General features: G+C 41.2%; 1 protein-coding gene across 3 annotated transcripts in view; it reads left to right on the top strand.

Annotated features, from left to right (window-relative positions):
• Positions 1 to 983: 983 nt before the first annotated feature.
• Positions 984 to 27,486, top strand: part of stard13a (StAR related lipid transfer domain containing 13a) — a 43,320-nt gene continuing 16,817 nt past the window's right edge. Inside the window, exons 1-3 of one of the 3 annotated variants that reach the window (XM_075487519.1) lie at positions 984 to 1,209; positions 1,869 to 2,045; positions 6,009 to 6,039. In XM_075487519.1, the coding sequence (XP_075343634.1) occupies positions 1,192 to 1,209; positions 1,869 to 2,045; positions 6,009 to 6,039 (226 nt within the window). In that variant the 5' untranslated portion in view covers positions 984 to 1,191. Of the gene's footprint in view, positions 1,210 to 1,868; positions 2,046 to 6,008; positions 6,040 to 20,428; positions 20,950 to 24,331; positions 25,033 to 27,486 lie in introns of those variants that run through there. The other 2 variants (XM_075487520.1, XM_075487518.1) reach the window with 2 other exon arrangements.

Here is a 27,486-nt window from a genome sequence, read left to right on the forward strand (position 1 = left end):
TTTTCATCAGACAAAGTATCATAAAGTAGCATCCAGAGGGTCATGAAATGTTGAACAGAAAACATCTTCAACATAATGGAGTGGCTCAGTCCTTGTGTGAATCCCATCCAGAATATGAGGATGGAACTAAAAATCAGAACGATGACAAGAAGTCCTCAACCCTGAAAGATCTGGAAATCACTGTAGAGTTTATGATCCAAAACCCTAATGGAGATTTTTAGCTATTAGGAGAGTTATTTGATTGCTACTGTATGATATTAAAATAAAGGCTTTGCTGCTGAGTACTGAGGGTATGGATAAGAATTATATAGAATTATAAAACCAACATTTTTTTAATGTTAAACGATTAAAATCTCATTAACATCACTAACACAATGGCTCATCTTTTTTTTTTTTTTTTCCTTATTTACATTATCTTCAGTCAGGAAAAAAAAATCTATTGGCTCCTAATTATGTTAAATGATAGAATTTCCACTGTGGGAATTTTCTCCATTAAATAACTGCCAAATCACTGAGAAACAACAGAAAAAAACTTTTATGAGTACCAAAAATAGATAATTATGTGTGACATTTAGGGACTTTTAGTTTGATCTACAGTGTCACTTGTTGTGGAGGACACCATGTCCTTCACATTATGTAACTGTGGCCACACAGTTAGAAAATTAGCAACAGCATCATAGTTTCTCTATGATGTCCATGCTCGATAAGGTCAGAAAGAGAATGTTCTATACAGACAAGCATTGTTTGTTGTGATGAGGAGAAAATACATTTCTCTGTGCGTGCGTTTGTGGACTGGATTCCTGGTAGTAAAAGCCTGGTCTTTTACAGAAGTGAATGCCATTCCTCCTTCACTTTCAGTTACACACACTTACAATTGCCACACACACATCCGTGTTATCGGCTCAGTGTCAGACAAGAGGGGAGAGCGGGAAGCACAACAGCGGGCCTTCCCACTGAAGAGGTTACAGTAGTTGAGTCATGGGGTCAAGCTGGGGTGGACTTTCCAGTGCTGTCAGTGAGCGGAGACACAGAGGTGGAAGGGCATTGGCTGCAGAAGTTTGGGATTTTACAGAATCTGGAAAAGGGCAGATACATCATCAGCAGGGCCTTTTATCTTGACTTAGTCCCCATCATCACAAGCTCAAGTAAAAACGGGACAGAAACCAGAGAGCTGCTGAAGAGAGAGGTGACATGAAGACAAGGACTGGGGTAAGAGGCTGAAGGAGACGCAGCTATGCAGATGGAAAGCGTCATTGTGCTGCGAGTTGTAGCTTGAAAAAAAGCATTTTGTAGCTTATAAAGCATTTACTTTGAGATAAGATGCAATTCAATTGATTGAAACAAAATGGGAAAGATTCCAATACTTTAGAGAGTTTACTTCTGTGATAAACAGCCCAAATAAAGAACATATAATGAGTTATATGCAGTGTAAAAGATGTATAAAAGAGAGGCCTCATCTATTGATGACAAACAGCCTCACAAAAAGTCTTCTTAGCGACTTCTGATGTTCCTAAGTAGAGTTGAATTTTAGTTGCATACTTTATTGTCATTCTTCAATCATTTCATTGATTGTCTTTTTTTATTTATTATCTATTTTTTAAATGTTCTCATTCTTATCCAAGTTTCTTTCATGTTCTCCTACACACTCTGCGCTGTTGTAAATGAGGCCTCTGATCTTCAGTGTACTCTTAATTCAAACTAAAGTTGAACGAATTAGTGATGACTGAGGGTGCCAGCTGTTGTGCAAATACATACCGAGTAGTTTAAAAGTTATTTGGTGGGGGGGCCTTGTATTGGGATCTAATTGAATTGTGTCCAGGATCAAAAGTGAATTTTCTGAGCTTTTCTCTTCTTCTCCATCCTCCTAGGGTGCTCCAACGATGGGCAGGATGGCAAGCCGAGTAAGTCACGATCAGGGAGCCTGCAGATTTCCAGAAAAACCTGAACCGCTGACCAGGCGCCGCTCGCGGCCTTTGACCCGCAGCAGACCGCTGACTCGCTCGTCCCTCTCGTCCTCGTCCCATCTCCAAGCTCGGCGAGCCCGGGTGAGCCACATTATGCCTCTCTGTGCGCCTGTTAGATGGGACTGTGTGACAGCTTCGCCTACAAAACATGGGGCAGCAAGCTGCTGTATGTGCCACGGCATACTAACTGTATGATTTGACTTGTTGGTGGTAAATTCTTCAGTCAAAATAAACCCGCTGTATTCGGGTTGTGAGTTTTACACCCTGCTAACCTTACCTTTCAATCATCAAGATGATAGAAAGCTGAGAAGACCCTTCTCACAAAGCTGCAATCATTTTTTTTAGGCAAAACTGTCCTGATTTCTTTGAGTCATACATGCAGCTGCTGCGGTCTACTGCAGCATCTCCAATCAGAACACCACTGAGCCCTGTTTTGCTGACACCAGATCACCTCACTGGCCGATATGAGGTCTGTGATTTCTCTCAGCTTGATCGGATTACGCTCAGTCTCAGGACAACATTAAATACTTTGAAGCTGACCTCACAGACGGCAGCTTAAAAAATCTGACTGATTCATTTAAACTCATCAGTAACCCATCGGAGGAAATGTTCTGATGTCCAAATCTGATTTAAATGAAACCTTGTACCCGTGTCTTTTTACCTCAAAGAGTGGGCTGAAACGTTGTGCATAAAAACATGCTGTCATAGCTTCTCTGTTTCTGAACACACAGACTCCTCATCCGCTTTTCCAGCCAGACTGAACCGCCTAGTTAGATTTTTACATCTTACATAGGGAATTTCCATCCAAAGTCTTTATTAAAAAAAAAAATCGGGTTTTTCTCATGTCATGTTTTGACTGTTTCTTTGCTCGTCATGATTTACTCCCTCCCTTTCTTCTGTCATACTCCTCCTTCTGTCTGGGCTTCTGTCCAGACTGCGTGTCCCCTGCTGTTGTGTAAATACGGGCGAATAAAAGCACAAGACAGCTCTGCTTTGTCCAGCAGAATTTACAAGGTCACCTCTTGCTCTGTCAGCACTGTTGCAATAGTACTAAGCAAAAAAAAAAAAAAAAAAAATATATATATATATATATATATATATATATATATATATATATATATAAATATATATATACATACCAGTGGTACAGACAGATGAAGGGAGGTAAGGCGCAAATAAATCAGAAATAAATCAGTGCCCTTAAGTTCACTTGTTTTGTAATGTATTCACATTACATTCATTAACTCTTTCATCCAAAGTTACTTTGAATAAAAGTGGGTGACGGTGGGGGGAGGGGGATTTTTTTGGTTCAGTAATTTACCCAATCATCAAGTAGACTGGGAAAGTCGGGGATTGAACCAGCAACCTTCCAATTCAAGAATGACCGCTATCTCCTGTGCCACAGCTGCACAGACTTAAAGACAGATGTTTTTTAAAGGAAAAGGTTTCATAATCTGGAGCAATGTAGCTGTAAAGCGGGAAAGTGCACTCATCAGAATGAAAATAGTAGTGTGACGGAAAAATCCCTCCTCAAAACTTGCAGGCAGGTGCTTGACATTTGCAAAGATTTATGACATTTATCCGCTGAAGTGCTTTAAGTGAGTTCTTTCTTAATCTTGCATAATAATCCATGATGATGACATCTGTGATGCTGAGATTATCATAGTTTCGAGTGGCAAATTATACCAATTTTCCCAAAATGTTTTTTCTTTGTCCAACCCCCTCGTCACCCTGTTACTGGTCAAAAGCTTTTTTTTTTTTTTTTTTAAATTCACAGATGACAAATTATAGTCTTGTCGTGTTTTAAGGCATTCTGCTGGTTTGATCACAATGAGAGGGAAACTGCACAATAAATCATACTTGTACTGAGTAGTTACCTTTATCCAGTGGTGTCCCATATCTCCAGAGGAGATACATACACTTGGGGAAAGGTAAAGACATAGATAATTGTATAATGTAGGAGTGGAATACATTGGAAAACACCCTTGGTCAGAATTATTAGCTGTGTCTGAGTGCGTAGGCAGATAGAAGGAGCCACAGATCCGTGGGATCAAGCTACTGCCAAGGAGTGAGCTTTTTTCTAACCGTGACTGATAAAGTACAGCTGTCCAAACCCACCGTCTCTCCTTCTCTATCGCACACACAAACACACGCTCACAAATCTTTTGAAAACCGTAGAATTTTGTATATTTCTACATACTGCAAATAGGAGCTATGAGATCATTAGATTTAAGAAGCACTAAAACTTGAGAGAGAACACAGTTAAGCGTTTGTATCACTATAAGGCTAAGTATGCTTGGTTGATCATTTATGCAGGAAAATCCTCCAATATTACCAAATTTGCACGTTGCAAAAGTGTGTGATTAGCACATAATTTGGGTTTAATCAGAGGGATGAAAAGCAGGCCTGTGTGAGACCTCTGTTTTCTAAAAAAAAGAAAATAAGAAGCTTATTGAAGTGTACCACGGGACAAACAAAGATTTCTGACAAACCTGAGTCGATGATGCTCATCGGGCTGTAACATGTGACAAAACCAATGGACAGCCTTTATACGGGAAATATAATGGTCATACGACTGTTGTTTAGGTAATCATTGACGGACAGTGATTTCTGAACTTTACCTCTTGATTATTAATGCAAAATGTAAGGACCTCTGAGTGTGAACTGAACATCAACAGAAAGAACGTCTGTCAGCTTGGCAAAAACCCCAAAGTACACAAGTGGATCTACCAAAGAATGTCTCAAGATTAATAAAGATCCTGTTTTGGAGTGACCAAGTCAAAGTCCTGACTGTGTTTCAATGGAACTGTTGTGAAAGGACCTGAGATTAACAGTTTATGCGGAAATGCACCAAGATCCTAGAGCTGAAGCCGTTCTGTGCAGAGCGAGAACCTGAAATTCCTGGGAGCGGATGTACCAACTGACCAATAGTTCAGCTGACATTAGACGCGCAAAAAAGGCTCACATACTTTTGCCACTCAAAGCTATCTAAAATTAGACTTCAACATTAAATTTTGACCGTTTATTAACTGATTGGATTCTACTCACCGTCTTTTATGACGCGCAAAAATATGTTTACGTTCTGTTCGTACAGAAATGTAGAAAACTAACACAAAGTGCATTTTTACATCCAATCTATTTTCAGAAAGAATTTATTTTGGCCTGCTTGTCATCATTCTCTTTATTCTTTGAGAACACAAGGACATGTGAGAAGATGGGCGGATGAGCAAATGACCCTTTTGCTGTTCAGGTTTCATCTGCCATTTTCTAAAAACAGCTACAGCAAGCGACAAGACTCGTTTGGAGACTTCGATTGGTGATTAGAAGGATATGATACTTCTGTGAAAAGCATCCAGCGGGAAATATTAAACCACAATCTGCTGTTTTTGATCAGCGTCAGGCTTTTAGTGGCTTGGGATGACACTGTGTGTGTAGGAGGAAACTAGGACTGTGTTCTGTGTACAAATCTGTGAAAACCAAAATAAACATGTTAGACAACCTTTTTTAGGAGAAGCTGTTGGAAATAAATATAAACCAATCCATTCAAATGATCAACTCTCAGTTAAAAATGAAAGAAAAGTGGAACTGGCAGAGGTCACAAACAGGATCTCCTGTGAGGTTTCAAAGCTGCAGGTGCATAAAAAGGTGAATCCCAGCTTTTCCGTATGAATGTGGGGTTTCCCCTGTCACAATGGCTGCATCTGTGATATAATATGTTCGGACTGTTTTTCACATGCTGATGAGAAAATCAGTCCGGCTCATGGTTTTTAGATGAGTCATTCCCAGTGGATGGCGGGGCTCGTGTGAATGTGTGTAATCTTCATCTCATAGTCACACTGATTTAATGGTGGACTTCAATATTGGCTCTTCCTTAAAAATAGTTGCAAGAGAAGGAGAGCAAAAGAAAGGAGTTACCGTCTTTGGCCGATGCTGTGTTTACATTCTCCAGTGCTTGAGTGAATCCACTAAGTGTTTGCATCATCTACCGCTTCTGTTTTGGTACTGATCTTGCATTTTTTTTTCTTTTCTCCTTTGTCATGTTAGGCCGCTGCAAAGATGACCAGTGGATCGGCAGGTATGATGACTTTCAAAGTGAGAGTGTGTGTGTGTGTGTGTGTGCTTTTCAGTGCGTGTATTTGTACTGGATTCTTTACATTTCCACTTTGGAAAAAAAAATGGATTTTCTTTTTGGAATGTCTCTCAGTGGATCACTACCCAGCATTTTAAATTTAAACCACCAAGAACACATGCTCTTGGCTGTGTACATACACACGAATACAACCCACCTCTGCTTTGAAGTTGTGCTTTGGTGGGGCTTGTCATCTGATCCCGCACAGAGGCTTCTCCTTCACCAGAACAAAAACCAAGTTTTGCAATTTAAAGAAAAAAGGTTGCCTCTTTTTCTCTTTCCTTCTTGGGTCTAAGTCCCCCTGAAATTGAGATACAAGAGTCCACAGAGATGATTAATGAGCCCAACTCTGACCTCGTTCATATCTCTTATCTTCAGAGCGTGTCTTTTTTGATTGACACGCACAGGCGTCATGGCGACTGTAATTAAGTGCAACCCAGGGAGATGTCCTGGCGACAGGGTCACATTCGCTGCGCTGCAGGTTTGTTTACTTTTGTGTGTTCTGTCTGTAGGTGTGCACACTTGTGTGTTGGGGGGGGGGGTCTCAGATGTGGCACTACCACCAGTTAGGGTCGCATTACTGTCAGTGATAGTCCACAAAGGAGTGGTGCATACTGGGTAACGAGGCCCCAGAGGTTTCAGGGAGGTCAAAGGGGGTGCTGTATGTGGCATGTAGCGAGGGAGATGGTGTGCATGTTTGTGTATTTGTTAGAGTTGGAAACATTTTATACAAACACAGCAGCGCTGAAGGAGGAGTGCAGATTAGATTCGCTGTTTGGGATTTCATGCTTCGGGTTTGTTTTCTCACTCGAGCGTTTATTTTCTCTTCTGATATCGGGAAACACTTTCGGTCTTTGACAAAAAGACCCTTCTAATAAATCAGTGTTTGTCGGCCTGTGTGGTCCGGGTCTTTGCTGCTAAGCGGCAGGATATGATATGGTCATATCTCAACTCGCATAGCTGACATTCACTTGGCTCTCTGTCAGATAAACAGGGAATTCCTCTCAGGAGTTTTGGTGAACTATTGGTGCTCATTTTGTGCTCTCAGTGGGTGTCTCTTTATCTGACAGCGGATTATTGTAATTACTCCCAGCACGCATCTTTGAGATGTTTATTTACTGTGACAGTTTTATTGAATATTAGTGTCCACGTCTGAAGGGGCATTTGTGGTGTGACGATATGCGTTTCAAATCAAATCTTCCCTCGAGCTATTGAGGACATTTTTTTTTAATCCCTGCAAAGATGTGTTTTTTCAATTCAATGGAAACTCAGAGTGTAAGTGCTTGAATTATCCCCTAATCTGTGAGATCTCAACAGAAAGTTATCAGGTAAGTGTATATTCAGGACTCATTTCAGCTGCAAATCATTTTAGATCAGCAGTGATTAAGTAAAATGGTTTTCTATATCAGTCATCTACAGTAGATAAAAAAAAAAGCCAAGCTTTACTCATGCAAGGCAGATGTGCTCATGGTGACTAAAGCTGCTATATCTTTTGTTATATAATGGAACATTAGTTACCTGTGTTGCCTTGGGCATTGAGCATTGAGCATTGTGAATAAAGGTTTATTATATAATATGTTTCTGTCAGTGAGGGGTTGGTTGAAAAGGACACGGATGCGGATATTGAAAAAAGCAAACTAGATTTATTATACAAAACAAAGTAACAAACAAAAGGCGCGGCTGAGCCGGATGCAAAAACCTGAACTGTGGAAAAAGTATTTAACAAAACAAAACGCTTGGCATAACATGGCAAAAAGACTTAACTGTGGCGTGGCGTGGCGTGGATGGTGACGGGGACGTGAGGCTGGAGAGGGTGGCATGACATGAAAACTAAACAAGACCTGAACCTAAAACATGATCTAACTAAGAACTAAACTAAAACATCATCTAAAACCCAAACATGATCTTAAAACATAGTCCCATGACAGTTTCCATACTTCATGCCCATCAGCCATAACAATGAAACCACTGACAGGTAAAGTGAGTAACACTGAGCACTTTCTTACAATCCAGTGATCTGATGGGTCAGAGAACTCATGTGGATATTAATTTAGCATGTTCCATCCACCTTGACATAGCTGCAGAAGAAGCACACCCCTCCATGGAAACGCACACACCGGTGGGAATGGCCCCTCCCAGCAGGTTGTTGAGCCCTGGAAGACCCCAAAACCTGATCAGAAATGGCCAGAGGAAAGCAGCAGAGCTCCAGAATTTAACCCATCTTCAACACAGGTTTCTGATATGGTTAAGCATCTGCTGGATAAACAGGAGCAAGTCTGATTCAGTGACTCCATCCTGTAACCTGCAGGACTATAACTTTTGACCTTATCTGGTGCCAGACACCACAGTTCACCCCAAGTTTTCCCATTGTTCATGGATGCAGAACAAGTCACATCTATTTTGTTATATGAAGGGGACCTAAAACAAATAAAATTTAAGTGGTTTTGATGTTTTTACTGATCAATGTAAGGAGAACAGCTGGCATGAAAAACATTTAGAAAAATTAAAAATCATCATCATTAGTCTTTCTTCAAACTGAAGATAGATTAAAAAAAAATACTGTTCAAAATATGGCTTTAAAATGAATATTTCTCTCACTGTAGCCACTCACAACCTCACACATTTTCACATATACAATATTCAGATATAGGTTTTCTTGTTTAGGATATCCTAATAATGAATATGCTCTCATTATGTGAGAATAAGTATTTTCTATTTGCAGATGATATAAGTTCTCCTCCTTGTGCTTTGCCATATTACTACAGTTCTGTCAGATCCACTCTCGTCAAAACGAGACGAGAAACAGAGATGAATTTCAGAAGCTTATTCTGAATGCATACAATTGTGTTTGGCGGTATGGCTCTGTTCGGAGGAAGTTCCCGACTTTTCCATGAGCTCCATGGAAGCCAAGACAGGGAACAGCAGCATCCTCAGGTGGAGTGCCTTCCATTTGCTGTAAAGGCAACAAACCCCCTAGAACAGAGCAAGCAACAATGAACAACAGTATGACATTGTTTGGCAATGAAAAGTCGGTGGAGCAGGGGAGGTGGTGGGTGCAAGCAGAAAGCAAAAAGAGCAATGACAGCAACCAAGTTTAAATGAAGCGCCCCAAATGCCAGCATCCAATTACCCAGCAGCTGATTACCCATAAGCGCAGTTGGTTCGTGGACAGCCATAAGGGTTGGGTCGGCGTCAGCCAATAGGCAAAGGGCGCGTTGACTACGTGGTCTGCCAGAACTATCGCGTTGCTCCATTAGCCCAGGTAGGACAAACAAAAACCTGTCTGTTCATTTTTTGTATGACCACTATAGTTTTCCTCACCTTCTTGGAAGGAGTTAGTGAGGTCAATGACGTTTATTTGGTTGCAGTCCGCAATTTCCCCACTAGATGTCACCAATTCCTACATCTTGCACTCTTAAAAAAACATAAAAAAGTGATATAAAGATGAATAACATTATTTAATATTGTTCACAACATAAAGAAAAAAACATCAGCCAAGCACATGTCCACATCAAAATTATGCATCGCTAAATACGTTTATTGATTTGAGGGGCACTATTTTTCATTTTTTACAAGTTGTTTTCTGTGGCTCCGCAATATAATTCTTCATGGTGCTACTCTTCATCATATGAGCTGGTGTCCTGAAGTCATTCTTAGTTTTACATGTTTCTGTGAGCACTGCCAAGGGGAGCAGAGAAAAGTTGTGCATCAATTCCCTTCACCTCAGTGCTATACAAATGGATCTTAGAGCAGCCAATTTGCAAAGGAAGAGGCTATGGTGTGTCTGGCAATGCGGACTGTCACAGAAACAAATAATTACTTTACCAGGTTGGCACTGAGTTAATATTTGATTTTTTTTTTTTTTTTACGCCACAGCTAGGACTCAAGATTATGTAATAGCTTTAAAACAATGACTTTGTCCCACTTTTGATCAAAAGTGCACTCCTGTGTATTACGATGCTCTAAATGAATAATTTAAGCACAGAAAATCTGCGTTTTTGCAAGTGTGTCTTAAACTTCTGTTCCAGGATCTACATCGATCTAATGTTTTGGAGTTTAAGTGCAGCATGTGCATAAAGTTTTATCCCAGCTGTGCGGATTTACAGACATTCTGGATAAGCCGGCCCCTACTTCTTTGGTAAATACATTTCAAAAGAGACCAAACATATGGAATAATCCATCAGACCTTTCACTTTATTGGAGCGTGTTCAGAGGTCTGTCAGTTCTGACTGTGCTTCTTGCATGTTTGTAGCATGTTTTTAATATGTCTCACTGGATGGATTCAGCTGCTCTGCGATAAACATTTATAACTTGATAACAGTTGCTTGTTGGTGGTGTTGAAATGTGTACATGTGTGTGTGTGTGTGTGTTTGGAATTGTGATCTGCACCCCTCCCCATTAAATGTCTGTGTTGCTAGGAGGTCCCTTATAAATTCAGTGCTTAGTAAGGGTTTGTGCGTGTGGTAAATACTGCAGCAGTGTGCAGGAGCGCTTTAACAAGTCTCAAAGTGGATCTGGCAGTTGTCCCAGTCTGTCCTCCTGTTTCTTCCTTCATCTCTCACTTCTCATTTCGCCTCTGTCTTTCTGCCCTCTGCTGTCTCTTCTGAGGGCCAGACTGATTTTATTGTGACCACACTGGCATGATACAATATCTATCAATCTAAATTTCTTCGTAAATCCTCTATCGTTTCTAGTGCTTTTTGCTAATTTGTAAAAGTAATCTTTGACTGTATTGATTTATGCTGACACGAAAGCAAAGTCACATGTTTTCTGTGCGCACCATCACAGTATACCATCATAAATCCATTATCTAAATTGTGACAGAGCCTCAATGGTAGGGGATGCACTCTCTGAAGGTCATTAGTCATTTTTCTCTTTGACTAAAAGGGATGCCAATTTGTACATTTTTACATCATACACACCAGGTTACATCAGCACTAATTTACAATTTATGTCCAGTATTTTACTTTTCTCTTAGCTTGGTATATTGTCTAACTCTCATGGCGTTATATCTGTCTAAAATGACGTGCTACCAGCTATTTGCAAACAGCTCTATACTGCAGAGCTCAGAGAGTGCAAAGGAAACATCTGAGTTGTTTCTCTGACTAATGCTCATGAGAGCTGTGAGACTGTATCAAAAGGTTAGAGTTGCATTTTGCAAATATTAGCAAATGGAGCCGAGCAAAGTCAGACATTACAATGAGCGGAGTTACATTTCGCTCTAATTACTTTGTTGTTTTAATGCTTAAGGGTATTTATGATATCATATCCTTATGGTATCCTGTGTTTAGCTTGTCAGTGTATGAGAGCATTATTATAGATAATTTGATGATTGCTGGAAAAAATAATCCTAATTCGCTTGGAAGCTTTTAAGCTGTCCCATTATAAACATTTGACTCTTCTACTTGTGTTTGTTTTTGGGATGTACGTTAAAGTTTGGCAGCACCCGTATGCACATTTGTATAGTGCCAGTACACACCGTGTATTTGTGTGTGGTCCTGCAACCCTGTACCAACACAGCAAAAAGGCTTCAGGAAGGAAGTTAGTCCTTATGGATTTTCTGCGTGAAATGCTTATTAAAATAGCAAAAAAAAAAAACAACCTCACTACATGTATGCAGCTAATAAGTGCCTTTAAAATGAGACGCACTGCAACAAAGCAATCTTGTTGGCATGTGACCTGCACTCCCATGACCTGTTGAGTTTCCTCCATGTCCATTAGCTATTGTTTCCCCTCCCGGTGCTGCCTCAGGTCCTGCTTCTTTCATACCACAGTCTGCACCCTGCAGTGCTCTGCACTCAGTTTTCAAATTCCCTCGTCTGTCTCCAAATGCAGGGTCTACCCCCTTCCCATTTAGCTCCATACCATATACTTCAAGCTGAGTCTGATTGCTATATCTCAGCCCTAGTTTCCCTCATTTCCTATGCATCATCATTTATTTTGGTCTAGAGGAAGAGACCTATGTGATAACCATCTCCTGATGTAGATGATCCAGAACGTGAGACGGACAATATGAACATACTAATGGTATCTTCGTTAGCTGGACAAAGGAAGTTTTTGTTGTTATTACCGGGGAGTGTGTGGATAGACATTCTAAATTAGCTCCTGGCCCACTTTCACCCTGGCCCCCTTGTTTTTTTTTGTTTTTTTTTCTCAAGGAACTGACCAGAGCAACATTCCTCAATGGCTGGTGCAGAAATATTGACAGAGAAACGTTGATACTGTTGATTCAAGCCAACATGAACACACGGGTGTACAATGTTGACTCACTGGAGTTTGCTTACGTTTAGATACTTTTGTAGTGACACCTAATTGGCATACTCATCCTAAAATAAAAGGAATAATAAAGCATATTTCCTCATCTCACACTACTATTTTTTAAATGAAGCTCTTTGTTCGGATCAACTGCCAATCACAATGTCTTTCTGGTGTAGTGCTCTGAAAACTAAACATAAAAGCAATTTTTCAACCCCTTAACGCCTGAATTTATATAGCTGTATATAAAAAAATGACTTGTGTGTGTTTAAGCCTTTAAGTAGATGGTAAATAATGCTGAGATAATTAATTTCACTTTTGCACAAAAAATAAATAGAAATTTTGGTATGTTGCTTATTTGCAACACCAGGCATAATGGTCAATAATAAGATAACAACAACACAGTAATATAACAGTGAAAAAACAATGTTTTTTTTATTCACCCGTTTTTTTTTTTTACATATTTATTTATATAAAGGTTCCTAGGTCCGTAGTGAATATGGACTAACCGGCATTGGGGGAATAAAGATGCTATCTCAGCTGATTGATTGAGTCAAACGGTTTGTAGCATATATGCGACAATAGGCGTTATATATAGCATTATTGGGGGGGGGGGGGTTGCTGGTAAGGAGTACAATCTTGAAAGTTCGAAGAAAAAAAATCCAATTCCATGAATACTACTGCAACGCCTTTTTCTCAAATCTTCTGTCCGTTTTAGTTTCTGTCTCTTTAAACCCTCTCTCCTAAAACAAAAACAGAAAAATCATGTAGTCTGAGGTTGAGGTTTGCCAAACTCACCACAACAAATATTTTCATGGTGATGTCATGACCTTTTACGTGGACAAAGAAAATAAAAGAGAAAACACACACAAACAGGTCATGTCCTATTTTAATTTCCAGTCTGGATTCACGAGACGGGACATATCTTTCTTTGCATTTAAAACAGTTGAAGGCTTTTTCACTGCCTTCATATATTCAAGCTTTCATTTACCCCACTGGAAAAGTCAACGGCAATCATTTATGCACTGTTGTTTTTTGTGGACTCGTTTGTGCAGTGCGGTGTGCAGTTTACAGCGAATGTTCGGCAGCTAAAGATTAAAAAAAACAAAACATGGCCACGATTGAACTCATAAGCAGAAATTGTGATCTGAATCCGGTGATTGAAAGTAAGATGATTTGATGGCTGTCTGCATGCGTGTGTGTGTGTGTGTGTGTGTGTGTGTGTGTGTGTATGCATGAATGAATGAGAGTGGTCGTGGATAACTAAAACACATAGTATGAGGAAGGAATTTAGGTCAGTGTCACACATTGCCATCTGTCCATTGCTTTCATCTAATCTGGAGGTTTTCCACTCTAAGCGTACTGGTTGTGTCCACAGCAGGTGACATTCTACTGATTCATTTTACAGGCAGAAAAATGTGTCGCAATGATTGCTTTGTTGGAAGATGAGAAAGATCATTCATTATTTGTGCACCTTGAATTTCAGTGAACCTAAAGATTTTCAGCAGGCGGTTGTTGAGGCGACAGTGGAGTCAGAGTAGAGTGGAGCTGAGCTGCTCGGCCTGAATGACTGAGTGTTGCTGAAAATAGAAAATGAGAGAAAAAGAGAGTAGGCAGGGATGGAGAAGAAAAATTGAGCTGGAGGAGGAGGAATGGAGAGAGGGTACATGCTAGCTGAGAAAACATGCAAATTCAAGCATGCGCGGTGAAGGAAAGGGATGGACTGGATGCTTTTGTCATGGTTTTTGATCATGTGATCTGTTGAATCATTGATTAGCTTGAACTCACTAACCCAGGCTCGTTGTGCAGATGCAGCATTTGCCTTCTCACAGCCATTCTGGCAAAATGTAGGAGTCTTTGAAATACAAAGCTCAGAAAAGCCGCTATTTTTTCTCTTTAGGCATAGAATGTTTAGAACAGTCAAATTCAGCAAAAAATGTTTTAGAAATAATACATGAATGCATTTTTCCTTCATTTGTAAATGCAATCTAGAAATAAATTCTAGGTAATAGCAATGTTTGAGCCCTAGAAGACAATGTGATGGTAGTATCTGCAAAACTTCCTCTAACCTCTTAAGACAGGCTAATGAAAATATCAAAGAGCGTCTCCGTGACCCTTAACATGCAGTTTGTGCAGTATTTTTTTACACTGGCTGACCATGCTGCCTTTTTGACACAACTGCCTAACCTCAGATGACCTGACAGGAAGACAGGGCAAAAATTCAACCCCCTTCTCTTGCTCCACCTTCTCCTCCTCCTCCTCCTCCTCTGCTTTTCCAAGCCAGCCCTGTCCATTTCTGTAACCACCGCAAGATCTGATTGCTCCCCCGGTGGAGACGTCCATGCTCCGATGTCTATTTGTTCAGAAAGTCGGATCCTGGGTCTGTCCAGAACATGTCCATTGTGCTGTTTTGATTGGCTGTTTGAGCACTGGAATGTGTATGTTTGGTGTTTTGATTGGCCGCCGCTGTGAGACAATGTTCCTGTGGTGCTCCATCTCTCTGCCCAGGCTGGAGGTTGACCTCAAGGACCAGCTTACTATCCACATCTTAAACATCACAGGGGAGAAACACAAAACTGACTCTGTCAGTGGAAGTTCAGTAGTTTTCCCACAGAAGTGTTTAGTTTCTCTTTCGGTCACAGCCATTATGTTTCTCACCCTCAACCCACAACATTTTTTCTACATTTTTTTTTTGTTTACTGAATGTAGTGGCCGGTATAGTTTAGGTAGTCTTTTTAAAGACCATAAATGATTTCTACTGTCTCACAAGGCGTGACTTAATCTTCTAAAGCCATCAGGTGGTAAGAATTAAGATCTTTTGACCGGATGGGAATTTTTTTCTACCATCAATTCTGTCTGTGTTTCCAATTTTCTATCGGTAGAATCTTCCCAAAAAGGACCAACTGATACCAAGAGAAATTGCTGTTTCAACCCATTGAAGGCAAATGAAACAGTAGTAAAGCAATTTCCTTGCTTTTAATAGCTGACTGACCCTTTTCCCTTGTAAAAATGTGGCCAATGGTTGAGTAAAAGGCTGCTGTTGATTCTGCGAGTGATCCACCCGATAATACTACCGGCCACCGGTTCAGTCAGATTTGAGGAAGCTGTTTTAAATGTAGACTGACTGGCATTCTTCAAAATGAGACTTGAAATTTATCGGGAAAAGTTCGTTTAAAAAATATCGGCAGACGTCTTGTGAAATGGAAACGAAAAAAAAAGACAAACAAAGAAAAGGAGCGCAGGCTTTGAAGTTTTGCTGGTTGTACAGAACCCGTTTTGTGAATGAAATACACTGTTCCCAGGTGATGCTTCAGCATCTTTTATCACTCACTATTCATAGGAAATGGAAAAGGGAAAAAACAAATCTCTCTGCACTGCGTAATAGCTGCTCCTCAGAGGAGGCAGTAAGCTAAATATTACCTGAAAGTTGTCGGCAATATGAGTCTCTCATGAGCAAATGCATTCACCTTCTCAATTACCCGCCAAGTCCGTCACTTATTCAGCTCAGGTGTGTCTTGTTAGACTCTTGTGTCTTTGTTGTATATCTTCAGTTATAGTAAGTTTCTTGTGTTTACAACACACTCTCACATGCCTCATTGGTTCTCACTGGCCATAGTAAAGTAGGGAAGCAGCCTGAAGTGGAACGATGAGGAACAACAACAACTCCATGTAGATAGGGGAGTTGTCAAGAATCTATGACTCCTGTGAGAAATTGGTGTTGCCGCAAATGCAACACTAGCAAAATAATAGAACAGTCCAAGCAAGCCGGTGGCTGTTGATAAGTTTGAAGGTTTTATGTTTTGCTTAATATTTCTGACTAATTAATTTCAACATCTCTCAGCCAGAAAAGCTCGATACCTCGAGCACCTATTCTCATACCGACTCTTTGTAAGAGCCAAACAGAGTTAAAAAGCTGTTGTGAATCTAACCATGTGGTGACATCAGTGACAGTGGATAGAATGGAAAGTAAAATGACAAAAACAGTGCTGTCACAAGTGGCGAGGTACACGCAGTCCATGTGACACATTATTCTCATCGGGGACTCACACTTGATCAAATTCAGGTCTCCTGGATGAAAATTCAGTGAGTTGAACTGTGGTCATTCCCCTCCTATTTACTTATTCATAATTCTTTCCCTTTTTGCACATTGGAAAAATAAAATGGAAATATGAAAATGTTGATTATCTACGGTTTCTGTAAAGTTTTGATATTTACTGCAACTGAGTTGAGAGTAAGACGGAAAGGTGCCCGGCTATTTATTGTCAACTGACATTTTACCTTTTAAGCACCATTCACTTAGATATTGCTGTCATTTTGTTAGGGTGACCATTATAGTAGCATCCTAAGGTTTTGTGCTTTTATCGTGAAACATTAGACATCATCGTATCCTGTAGAAACAACTTCCATTGATGCGTCTTCTGCTGCTAGACTGGGACTCCAGTCATGGGGGCAACAGCCTAAGCAGACATCCCCAGACTTCTTTCTCGCCAGCCACCTCCTCCGGCTTATCTGCAGGGACACTGAGACATTCCAAAGCCAGCCAAGAATTTTTTCTCTCCAGCAAACCCTTGGTCTACTCAAGGCCTCCTCCCTGCTGGACATGTCCAAAAGGCGTCCTGACCAGATACCCCACACAGCCTCAACTCACTCCTTTTAATGCAGAGGAGCAGTGACTTTACTCAAAGCCCCTCGCTGATTAGTTTTTCCAAAAAGTATCACCACTAAAAGTATTTTGGTGATGGTGATTTCATCACACAGTCTAAAGTCACTGAAATTTATTTGAAATGACTTCCCTCTGAACCTGTTTCTCAGTTTAATGTATTTGAAGTTGCAATTTCTCTACTTTAAAGACATTTATATATATATATATACATATGTGTGTTTATGTATATATGAGTCATCTAGCATACAAGCTTCTGTGTATACTCATCATCATCGCATCATTTTTTACTCCAATCGTGTTTCACTGCTTTCAAACCAGTACCAGCACCTGTACATGTTGTGGTTTCTTGGAAGCTTAGATCTCATCCACCAAACATATCATCTGCACATCAACCTTGCAAATTTTCTTCCACCCTTTATTTGCAAATAGAATATTTGTGAATCCAACTGCACTGTATTGGTCAGACAATCCGAACAGAAACGGGGACTTTCATCAGTTGTTTCATCCTCTCGTGTGTGTGATTTGAGGCTTTTCTTCCTCCTCTTATCGCACAGAGGAAGTACCGAACGTTGGTGGTCTTGTCAGTCGACTTTGCTTTTTGTCTCCCTTGAGCTCTGTGGTTCCTTTCTTTCTTTCTTTCTTTCTTTCTTTCTTTCTTTCTTTCTTTCAGTCTTCCAGCTCGTCGTTTTCATCATTCCTTTCCTCTCAAACCACTTTTCTCCTCATCACTGCTGTGTGCCTGTGCCAGCCATGTGTCTAACCCTGGCCTCAGCAGTGTAACGCAGGAATACGAATCACCAAGTCCCTCCTAAGCCTAACTGTCATCACACACGAGGACATAGCAGGGCACAGCAGTGGAACCATGAACTACAATAATAATATCACCTCCTATCAGCATGTGCCTCGTGTTTTATGAGGACATTTGGGGTGAAAATAGTTCCTCAAGTGATGATTTAGAGCCCCATCTATGGAAGTCAACCCTATTGGTAAAGTGGTGTTTGGTGTCCACACGACCTCTGGATTCTGCTGACTGCCCAAGATGTCGAGCGTGTTTCGACAAGTTGAACTGCCGAATCAGGTCTCTACCCGCAGATCCATGCTGACCTGCAACACAACACCTCAAACAGGACATCCGACGGTGTCAGGCAGCTGAGGAGCGTCTTGGGCGGTGTGATCACTCTGTCTGGCATTCCTGAATAACACGGGAATAACTGACTGCTCGGGAGGAAATTCCCAAAACTCTTAACCTGTCAGAGGGGGGAACCTGGCTCACAAAGAGAGACAGCTTGAGCACTTTCACTTTAGGTTGTCAGGCTGACTGCAGCATGTCAGCTGCTGAGTGCACTCCTCTGTATCTCAGTTTGCCGAGTCAAAGTCTCCTTTTCATGTGCCCTTGTTGTGATACCAATTTGTGCAGTGAAACGAAAAAAAACCCACCAATGCACTCGCAAAATATGGCAAGGAATTTTTGTGTGAACATCACAGACATTGATTTCTTACGACACAATGTAAAACTTCAGATATATACTGGACTAACTTCCTCCCTGCTGTTCCTGTTTGTTGCAATTAAGACTTTATTATCAACTTGAAAACACACCACCTTGAATTAAGGTCAAATGCCTCTACTAGTTGACATGTCTATAGAATTTTAAACAGGCTGATGTTCAAACCATAAGTAAGGCAAGCATGGCAAACAATCACCATCAGTTTCTACTAAAAATTGGCTTACTGTAAAAAATTCAGTATAAATAACATAACATATTTAACATATAATATAATTTCTATATTGATTGTTTTTTGCAGGAAAAATTCATTCTCATTTTTTAATTAGATGCCAGCAGCAAATTTTGGAGCGGTGCAAATGTCTATAGCATCAGAGAACTGAGGGAATTAACTTCTGTTGGGAAATTAAAATATTTTCCAGTTCAAAAGTCCTCCAGTCTTGTTTCCCAGGCACTTGCAAAATGTGGTCTTTCTGAAACAATGTCTTCCCTAAAAAAGACAGTCAGCTTTCTTACACGACTGTAGAGTAACCAAAACATTATGTCAATCAGCATGAAAACAGACTTTTATGTCAGTCCGATTGAAATTGTACAAAAATTAAACATCTTAAAGCCGGTCAAACAAACTCCGATAATACGGTTGGGGGTTTAACTACGCCAGCATCTGTACACTCAACTAGACTCAAACTGGCTAAGGTGCACTTGCACATGCTTCACTGTTCCCATTCCTTGATTTGACCCAAAAACAGCGGAAGACACCGGTACTTACAAAATCTTTAATTCACTTATGAAACGCACACAGCTGCTCGCCGTTGCATCAATTTTCCACCAGCTAAACTATTTATCAGTTGTTTTTGTCCATAACTAGTGAGTCAACTAGAGGAAGCCTAATGCTGAAAAGCTGAGAGGGGACATATGGCCCTCTAGTATCTTACATTTGTCATACTTATGTCAATAGCTCTATTTTCCCACATGCATGGGTACTGAGAGAAGGACAGCTGTCCAACTAAATAGTCGGGTCAAGCTCTAACTGTAGCTCGACTCAAGTGTGCATGTACACATCCTGACTGTCTGGATAGCAGTTTAAATAACTCCAAACCTCTATCATTCAGCATTCCCAGACAAGCTGGTTACCCTTGACACGTGCACTAATGCACCCCCAACACCTTCTCGGTTGTTGGCTTTGAACTGTGCACTGATAACAGGAAGGATGGTACCTCTCTGTCCTCAGGAGAGACGAGCAATCTGTGTTCACTGACAGTGGTTTTCAGTTTCAGTTTCCCTGAACCCATGCACAGATTTCCTACAGAACCATGTCTGTTTTCATGGCAGGGTCAGAGGATCACGATCATTTGTTGGTTTTCAGCTTTATGTCTTGCTAACAGAGATTTTTTTTCTGATTCGTTGAATCTTTGATTATGTGCCTTAGATGATGGAGACCTTGCGATTTTTCTCCAGGTCCCAGCCTCACTGAATGCTCCTATTATACCCAACCTTCCCGCAAGTTATCCAGGGTTTCATTGCTCTTTCACCAACTCTTTAAAAAACATTTTCCAAAGAGCATATATCTTAGAACACAACATTTGTGACAGTTATTTTGTTCAAATGATTGGCAAATCACTTGTCTGCATTTTTCACATAAAGCAAACTTTTATTTTGAGACTAAATAAGTCTAATTAAGCCCAACATGTGTGATTTGAGACTGAATGAGGAGACATAAGCAAAGCTTGTTCTGGATACACAACTCAGTTGGGAGTTGTGCGCACATGTGTGTCATGACTGAGTGTTATTAGTAGGCTGCGTATCAGGGGGATTGAAAGGGATCCTTGTTTGGGTGAGTGGGTGGGTTTGCGCCGTGGAGAACATGTAGGTTTGGTGAGTGTGTGTATATGAGAGAGAGTCTTACACTTGGGGAGGGGGAAACCGCCTCTCACATCTGGCACTGTCCTCACATGCAGAAGTTGTGTTGGAACACTACACCCTCGCCCTAGAAACGGCAGTGGATGAGTCGGGTAGGGAAAGGACAGAAATGCTCGATGAGTTAAGTCAGGGTATATTTTGCCGGTCCAAATCCTGCCAGTAGGACCTCATCCGCCGCCTTTGCTGGTGCAGGACAGTGACGCAGCGCGAGAGGAGCTGTAGCCTATACCAGGTGAAGCGGTGACGACTATTGCGGCAGCCAGACGCAGCAGCCGAGGCGCGCTGTCCCAGCCGGAGCGTTTCACTGTGGAATTAAGGAGACTGAAGATAAATCTTGGGCTGCCCGAGCGCTGATTTGAGTCGGAGAATATGCGTCCGGCAGCGCCGCAATGACAACCCAGCGAAAGTCTGCCAATAAGCTTCAGCTGCGGCGGTCGATCAGTGAGCAGCTGCGGGATTCCACGTCCAAGGCTTGGGATCTGCTGTGGAGAAATGTCCGGGAGAGACGACTCGCAGGTCAGAGAGCCAAAAATGGAAGTGAGACTTAGTTTGATATACGGAATGCACCATATCCGTATAGCCTAGATGTATGAAATTGTTGGATGATATGCAGCAGCCGCTGTATAACTGCCACATCAAGCATTCTCTAGTGTTTTTAAATAAAATATCAAGCCTTTTTTTATTATTATTATTTTGAAATAGATTTCGCACTAGCATTTATGTGTTTATCTATCTATAGTTGGATATCGTTCCCCCCGTATTTATATTTACCTTCCGCAATGCATTGGACATTTAATATGAAGAGGATATGGAGGACAAAAGTTTAAGCTATCTCCTGTCTGTGTGGGCTGCTGCGAACGGGTCGTGCTCCTATAACGTCATGCGCTGCGCGCTCCCCGCTTATTTTGGGAAGGTCATTGTCAAATTTAGTGCTCAAAACAGCACAGGCATGTGGTGTGGAAAGCAGTCCGGCGGGGCATTCAGATGCCAGGCATTAAGTTTTGTTGTTCTAATCCGATTCCGGAGGCTGGTTGACTTTTTAATCATTACTCCTGCGAGGTGGCCCTATCAATATTTTGGATTTCATAGCCTATCTGCATGGGGTCAGATACTCTTGTGCGCGCGCTATTGCACCAAGTTTGAAGGGTCAGACGGTTTGCTCTGTATTTACAGTGGACTGGATGCGCAGACTCTGGCTCAGCTGTGCGTCAGAGAGGGAGGAAGAGGAGGAAATGTGAGAAAAGGCGAGTGGAGAGTGAAGGAGAGAGGTAGCTGCAGCTGTCTCCTCGGTTTAATGTGATTACAGAGATGTGCGCCACTTAAACAAATGAAACGACCAACATTCCCACATTCACAACCAACCAAAGCACCACAGACATCTGTCAGAGTCCAGAGAAAGAGGTGACATGCGTGACCGGCGAAAGTACTCTTAAGCTGTGCTGAAAGTCATTTTCAGCATTGCTTGAAGGATAATTTCTAATACTATTATTATTATAGTTATTTAAGGGATAATAGTTTCGTTGATAATTAGTAATTTACAATTAATGGAGGCTAAAATCAGTCAGTTGGAGCAACAGAGGACACCTGCTGCCACTATAATCCTCTTTTCCCTCATTTTTCACCCCTCCATCCTGTCCTCCAGCAAGAGCCCTAAGGCCCCTCAGACCCACCACCCCTCCCTCATCCCCTGCTTAACCCATCAGCTCAGAGGCACACAGTTCACATCTGTTTGGATCAGATTTGGAGATGGGGAATCTTTAAAATGCGCACATCTGGCCTTACAGTTATGCTGGTATTCTGCAGTGCATTTTCCACACTGTGAATCAGTCAGGGCAATGAAATATCCAGCTCAGTCAAATGTTTTCAGTTTGAAGCTGCTTACTTTATTCGTGGCCGTCCGAACGCACATTTTGTTGAGTAAATGAGTTGATTTTATTTTGGTTCCATTTGTCAGTGTGTGTGTGTGTGTGTGTGTGTGTGTGTGTGTGTGTGTGTGTGAAAACTGAGAGTATACAATAAGACCCGGATTTAGTTGTAGTTCTACAGATTTTTGGATTAGTGGTGGGGGGTGGGGTCTTCATCTCCATTTGGGATTTCTGGCTTTTAGTTCATCTGGTGTGAGTATTTATTTTTGTGTATGCGTATGTGTTAGTTTGTTAGAAAGCATAGACAGAGATAAAGTGATTTACCCAAAGAGCTTTATCTTTAATAATCCCTTCCCAACTGGGTATTATTCTTTTGGAGCTGTCTTTCACTGCTGCACTTAAAAATGCTCACCTAGATGCGTGTGGAAATCAGTGGATATACTGCGTAGCTGCGTCCAGGGCGTGATTTATTTATTATTATTTTTTAACTTTTCTGAGGTCATGTGGAGCCTTGTGGCCACTAGCTTTAAGTCTACAGGATGATGGTCAACAATGGAGAACCCTTTGTGTTACTGAGGGGCTTTAAGCTAGAGTTTGGTTTTGGTTGCACTTTTTTTTTTTTATCCAAGATGCTGGTGCTGTAGTCCAGCATCAAGTGGAAGTTTGGAAATGCCTTGACTCTGAAGCTCTGAGCTTTTTCATTCGTGTCATCTTTTGGATCACTGCTTGAGAAAGACCTGGAAGTCTTGCCTAATGATGACTCCTTTAGTCTCTTTTTCTCTTCTGTATCAGTGTGATGGCATCATTGAACTATAGTTTATTGGTTGCAGATATTCATAGCAAGTATGCACTGAAAGTTGAATGAAAGTTTTGAAAAATGTGGCAGTTAAATACATTATGTTAGGCCCCAAACACACTCTCAGAGTTATGCATTTTGACCAGGATTCAAACGCATCACATGATTTGCAAAAAGAGCTAATCTTACGTAACGACAAATGAAGTGATTGAAACTAGAGGCAAAGTTTGGAGTAACAACAGTTTTAGTTCAAGTTTTGGGTAATGATAGTATGCCTATAACTTTGTCTTAAAAGTTTATTACACTTTCCAAAATATTGTCACTGTCCTCTTTTTACATTTTTGAATGTTTGAAAGAAAATATTTCATCAATATTTTCTGTAGCATAAGAAAAGTTTCAATCATTTTTATGTCTGGTTCGGTTCTCTGTCCTCTCTTGGCCTGCTCTAACTTTGCACGAGTGATGAATATTATATTACTGGCAGCTTACTACGCCCTGCACCCCTCCGGTTACACAAATCTATTTGGCTCGATATTACATTACTTTGCCGGTGTGATGTGCCCTGGATCAGCAGGAGAGTTCACTCGGTGTTCAGTGTAGTGTTTTTGCCTGGTTTTCTCTCGTTAGTTTATTTTCAAAGCTTTGAAAGCTTGAACAGCAATAAAAACAAATCAAAACAAAATCCAGCTTTTCCCTTGAGAAACAGTCGTGACAATGTTCTCCTGGATTTCCTCAAGGGGGCAGTGTGATCAAATCTAATCAGATTTTAGATTTTACAACTACAATGACCTATATGTAGATGTAAAGTTAATTTCTCCGTGCCATTACAGTCCCACTCAGCAGAAGAAACAACAGCTCTGCTCCTACATACATTCCTCAGCACCACATCACACGCCCACATGCTCTCTATTGTTCTGCTCCTTCCTTATTTCACATTGGGCTGTGGCTCTTGAGACCATGGTTTTAATCCAGGCCTATCCCCACTTGTCCCAGATATACCCCTTCTCAGTCACTCATATCCACATATGCCGGGGGCATGTAGTTTCTTTGGCAGAGCTTCAGGAAGCAGGGCAGTGTTCCCCCAAGCATTCGGGTCATTGGCTGCTGTTCACATGACCAAAGGAAAGTCCTTGTGGAAGCAAATGTTGGCGAGTTTATCTTCCTTCCATCTCTGGTGAGCAGAGTGTGGGTGGAGAGAACAAGGACTGTCATCTGAGTCCGGTGGTGTGATGATGCTTGTGTGTTTGTTCGACTGCTGAGAGTTGGAAGGAGGAGGCAGGTGGGCGGCTTCCAGTGAGGGCATGTTCGAGGCAGGAATTCACGAGGAGTGCTCGCACAACAAGTCAACAGAGCGAGAGTGAGGAAGACCTAGAGGTTTCTGAGGCTTATATGTCATGGAGGCCGTAGACTACGCCATGGGTGACGTGAGTGCTGCAGTGAACACGGGCAGTGTGGCTGCCTCAGCACACTGTGAAGGTGCAGACGGGGCAAAATCTGCAGGGAATGAGGAGACACCAAACACCAATGTAGACCCTGTGAACAGCGTTATTGTAACAGAAACAGCCAAAGGGGAGGATGCTATCTACACTACCAATACTGGACAACTTACACAGCGAGTAAGTTTAACCACTGCTGACAGTGCGGACAATACAACATCTGACATCTGCAGTGAGGGCAGCGTGAACTGTGCCGAACTTACATACGGAGCTGAGGAAATCGATAATGTTATGGACAGTAGCGTGGATCAAACTGCTGAAGGGGACAGCAACAGCTGTGAGAGCGATGGTGACTGCACCAGTGAGAGAACGTGTCTGGAGGCCATGACGACTGATGGCCAGGAATACTACCTGAGGCTGGGAGACACGCCGCGGCGGCGCTCGGCCCTGCGTCTCTCACGCATCATTGCCCGTCAGCAGCTGCTGAGAAGGCTGGCACAAGGTAGAGAAAGAGAGAGTTGTAGCAAAGTTCTTATAAGTCCATGAGTTGTCGGAGTTTTTGTCTGAAATCTGTGTTTATTTGCTTTCGTGGCTGATTTGAATTTGACCGGATAAAACCGTAAATGGGAGAAATTTTCTTTTTAAAGTTTTAGTTCTCTTTTCTCCTGTGTCTGAACTCAAGTGACTCCTCATCTGTTCTGTCTATTCACAGACAGATAACAGAGTGTTGACTGCAGATTCAAACAATGTAAGCTTTGATGTAATCTTAGATTTTGGAAAGGAAGTTTCTGATAAGAGCCTCTTCATGTGAGATCCTGTTCCCCTTGTTTAGGATTCATCTCAATATTTGATCTATTCCACCATGGTTTACGCCATAGTAATTATGCAGAGATTTTCAACTTTACTTTTGAAAATCTTTCATTGACAATAGTGTACACCCCTCAGAATGCTACTGTTGGATTCATTAAATTGGACATATGGAGCCACTTTTACACCAAAGATGGTTTTCATAAATCTGAAAGGAAGTCATAACAAACCCTAGAGGGCTAAAGTGTTTTTGTTTTTGTCTGTGTTCCACCTACTCGACTGGTCACTTCCTTAACTTCCTGTCACATGACTCTTGTTTCTCAAAGACTTAACAGAATATCTGACAGAACAACACAGACACAGCAGAGGTTTTCAGCTGTGTACTCTCTGTGGTTTATCGTAGACGGCGAGTTACTCCTCGTTGTATTCTGAGATTTGTTACAGGGGCCTTGCGGGTAAACACATCAGATACTTTGTGTTATTTTCTGTTCCAAGATTCAATATCAGCTGATTGATTTGAAGAAGGAATAGAATTGTGTCAAGATCAGCTTTCTGTGCCATCCTCCCTTGATGATGAATGATTCTACAAGAGGCAAATAGTGAATGTGTCAAGCAGAGATATGACAGGAATGTAGCTCGGGAAGCATGTTTCTGCCCGTGCTGGGTGATGATGTGTCTTATTTTACTTCCACTCCCTGATTCTTGCACTTGTACACCCTTTCCTCCTTTAATCATCATTAAACCAAGCTCCAAATGGACACTTTTATTTGTAGGAAGCTGGTCGATTGAGACAAAAAAAAAAGGGCTCAGTGACCAACCAAACAAATACCTGAATAAGATACTTATTACAGGCGAAATGTTTTGAGTCATGTCTCCAGATATATTTATATTTATTAAGTTACATGTTTTTTTTTTGCAACCCTTTTCCAAAAAGGTTGGGATAATATTTTGAAAAAAAATGTAATATAATGATTTGCACATCAATTAAACCCTAAATTTAACAGCAACAGCAACAAAAAATAGTACAAAGAACATATTAAATGTTTAAACTGAGAAGTATTTCTTTAGTATATGCTCTTGTTTAATTTGATGCCAGCAACGCATTTAACTAATGTTGTGGGGCACTTTTACATCTTTGTTGAATCCCCTCTCCTTTTAATAACACTCTGTAAGCATTTGGGAGGTGAGGGGACTAACTGGGAATGATGAATTTGCTTGGTATGCTTAGAAATTTGGGGTAATTTTCGTTTCAAAATGTCCCTCGTGTTCTGCAAGCTGGCCTCTGCAGCCCATGTACTCTTTAACAATAGAGCGTTGTTGCAATTATATGTGCAGAATGTGGTTTGACACTATCCTACTGAAATAAGCAAGGTCTTCCCTGCAAAAGCCAACATCTGGATGGAGGCTCAAATACCTGTATACTCTGTTCTCTGAATCTTTCCATGATATTATTCACAGTTTATGCTGAAATGTTGAAACATTTAATGCTTGTGACTACATTTCCAAGGCATGGAGTTGCCACTTGATGTCAATATTGGCATGAAATCAGCACAGGTTTAGGCACAGAGCCTCCTTTGCTCTGGCTGAGGCCTGCAGGGCTTGGATAATATGACAGAAATTGAAAGATGGTTGTGAATTAGCAGTCTGCAGTCTGTAGCTCCACTCAGCCCTGCAGAGCATGCTGCTCACTGTGTTCATTGAGTCGTTTCTCTATGACTCTTTCACATAATTCTGATTCATTTTGAAACATTTAAACGGTGTAGCACATCACGTATGAACAAAAGTCTTTTTTTTTTCTTCCTCACTAATATTTCCTCTAATATTAAGTCATGTGCCTTTACTCATTTAAACAGACAATCCTTTGGGTTGTCGTCTTTGGTACATTTTCTACAGAAATCTTTTTTAAGTGTGTCCGACACAGTAAACGTCAACTATTACTCACTGTTAAACTAGCCACTACTCCTGTTACTCTGCCATCGCACATCTGTCTGTTAAAACTGACAACTTGCTCTAGGGAGGATGTTGTCGGTAAACAGTAGGTGGATAAGTTGGGACAGACACCAGCAGAGCCTTTCACGCAACCTGAGCCTGAAGACACGCCATAATTTGATTTCATTTGAGTGCAATGCTGTAACACTTTTCTTTTAAC

This window comes from Odontesthes bonariensis, chromosome 16, assembly GCF_027942865.1.
Source record: "Odontesthes bonariensis isolate fOdoBon6 chromosome 16, fOdoBon6.hap1, whole genome shotgun sequence".
In the NCBI taxonomy this organism is placed as follows: domain Eukaryota; kingdom Metazoa; phylum Chordata; class Actinopteri; order Atheriniformes; family Atherinopsidae; genus Odontesthes; species Odontesthes bonariensis.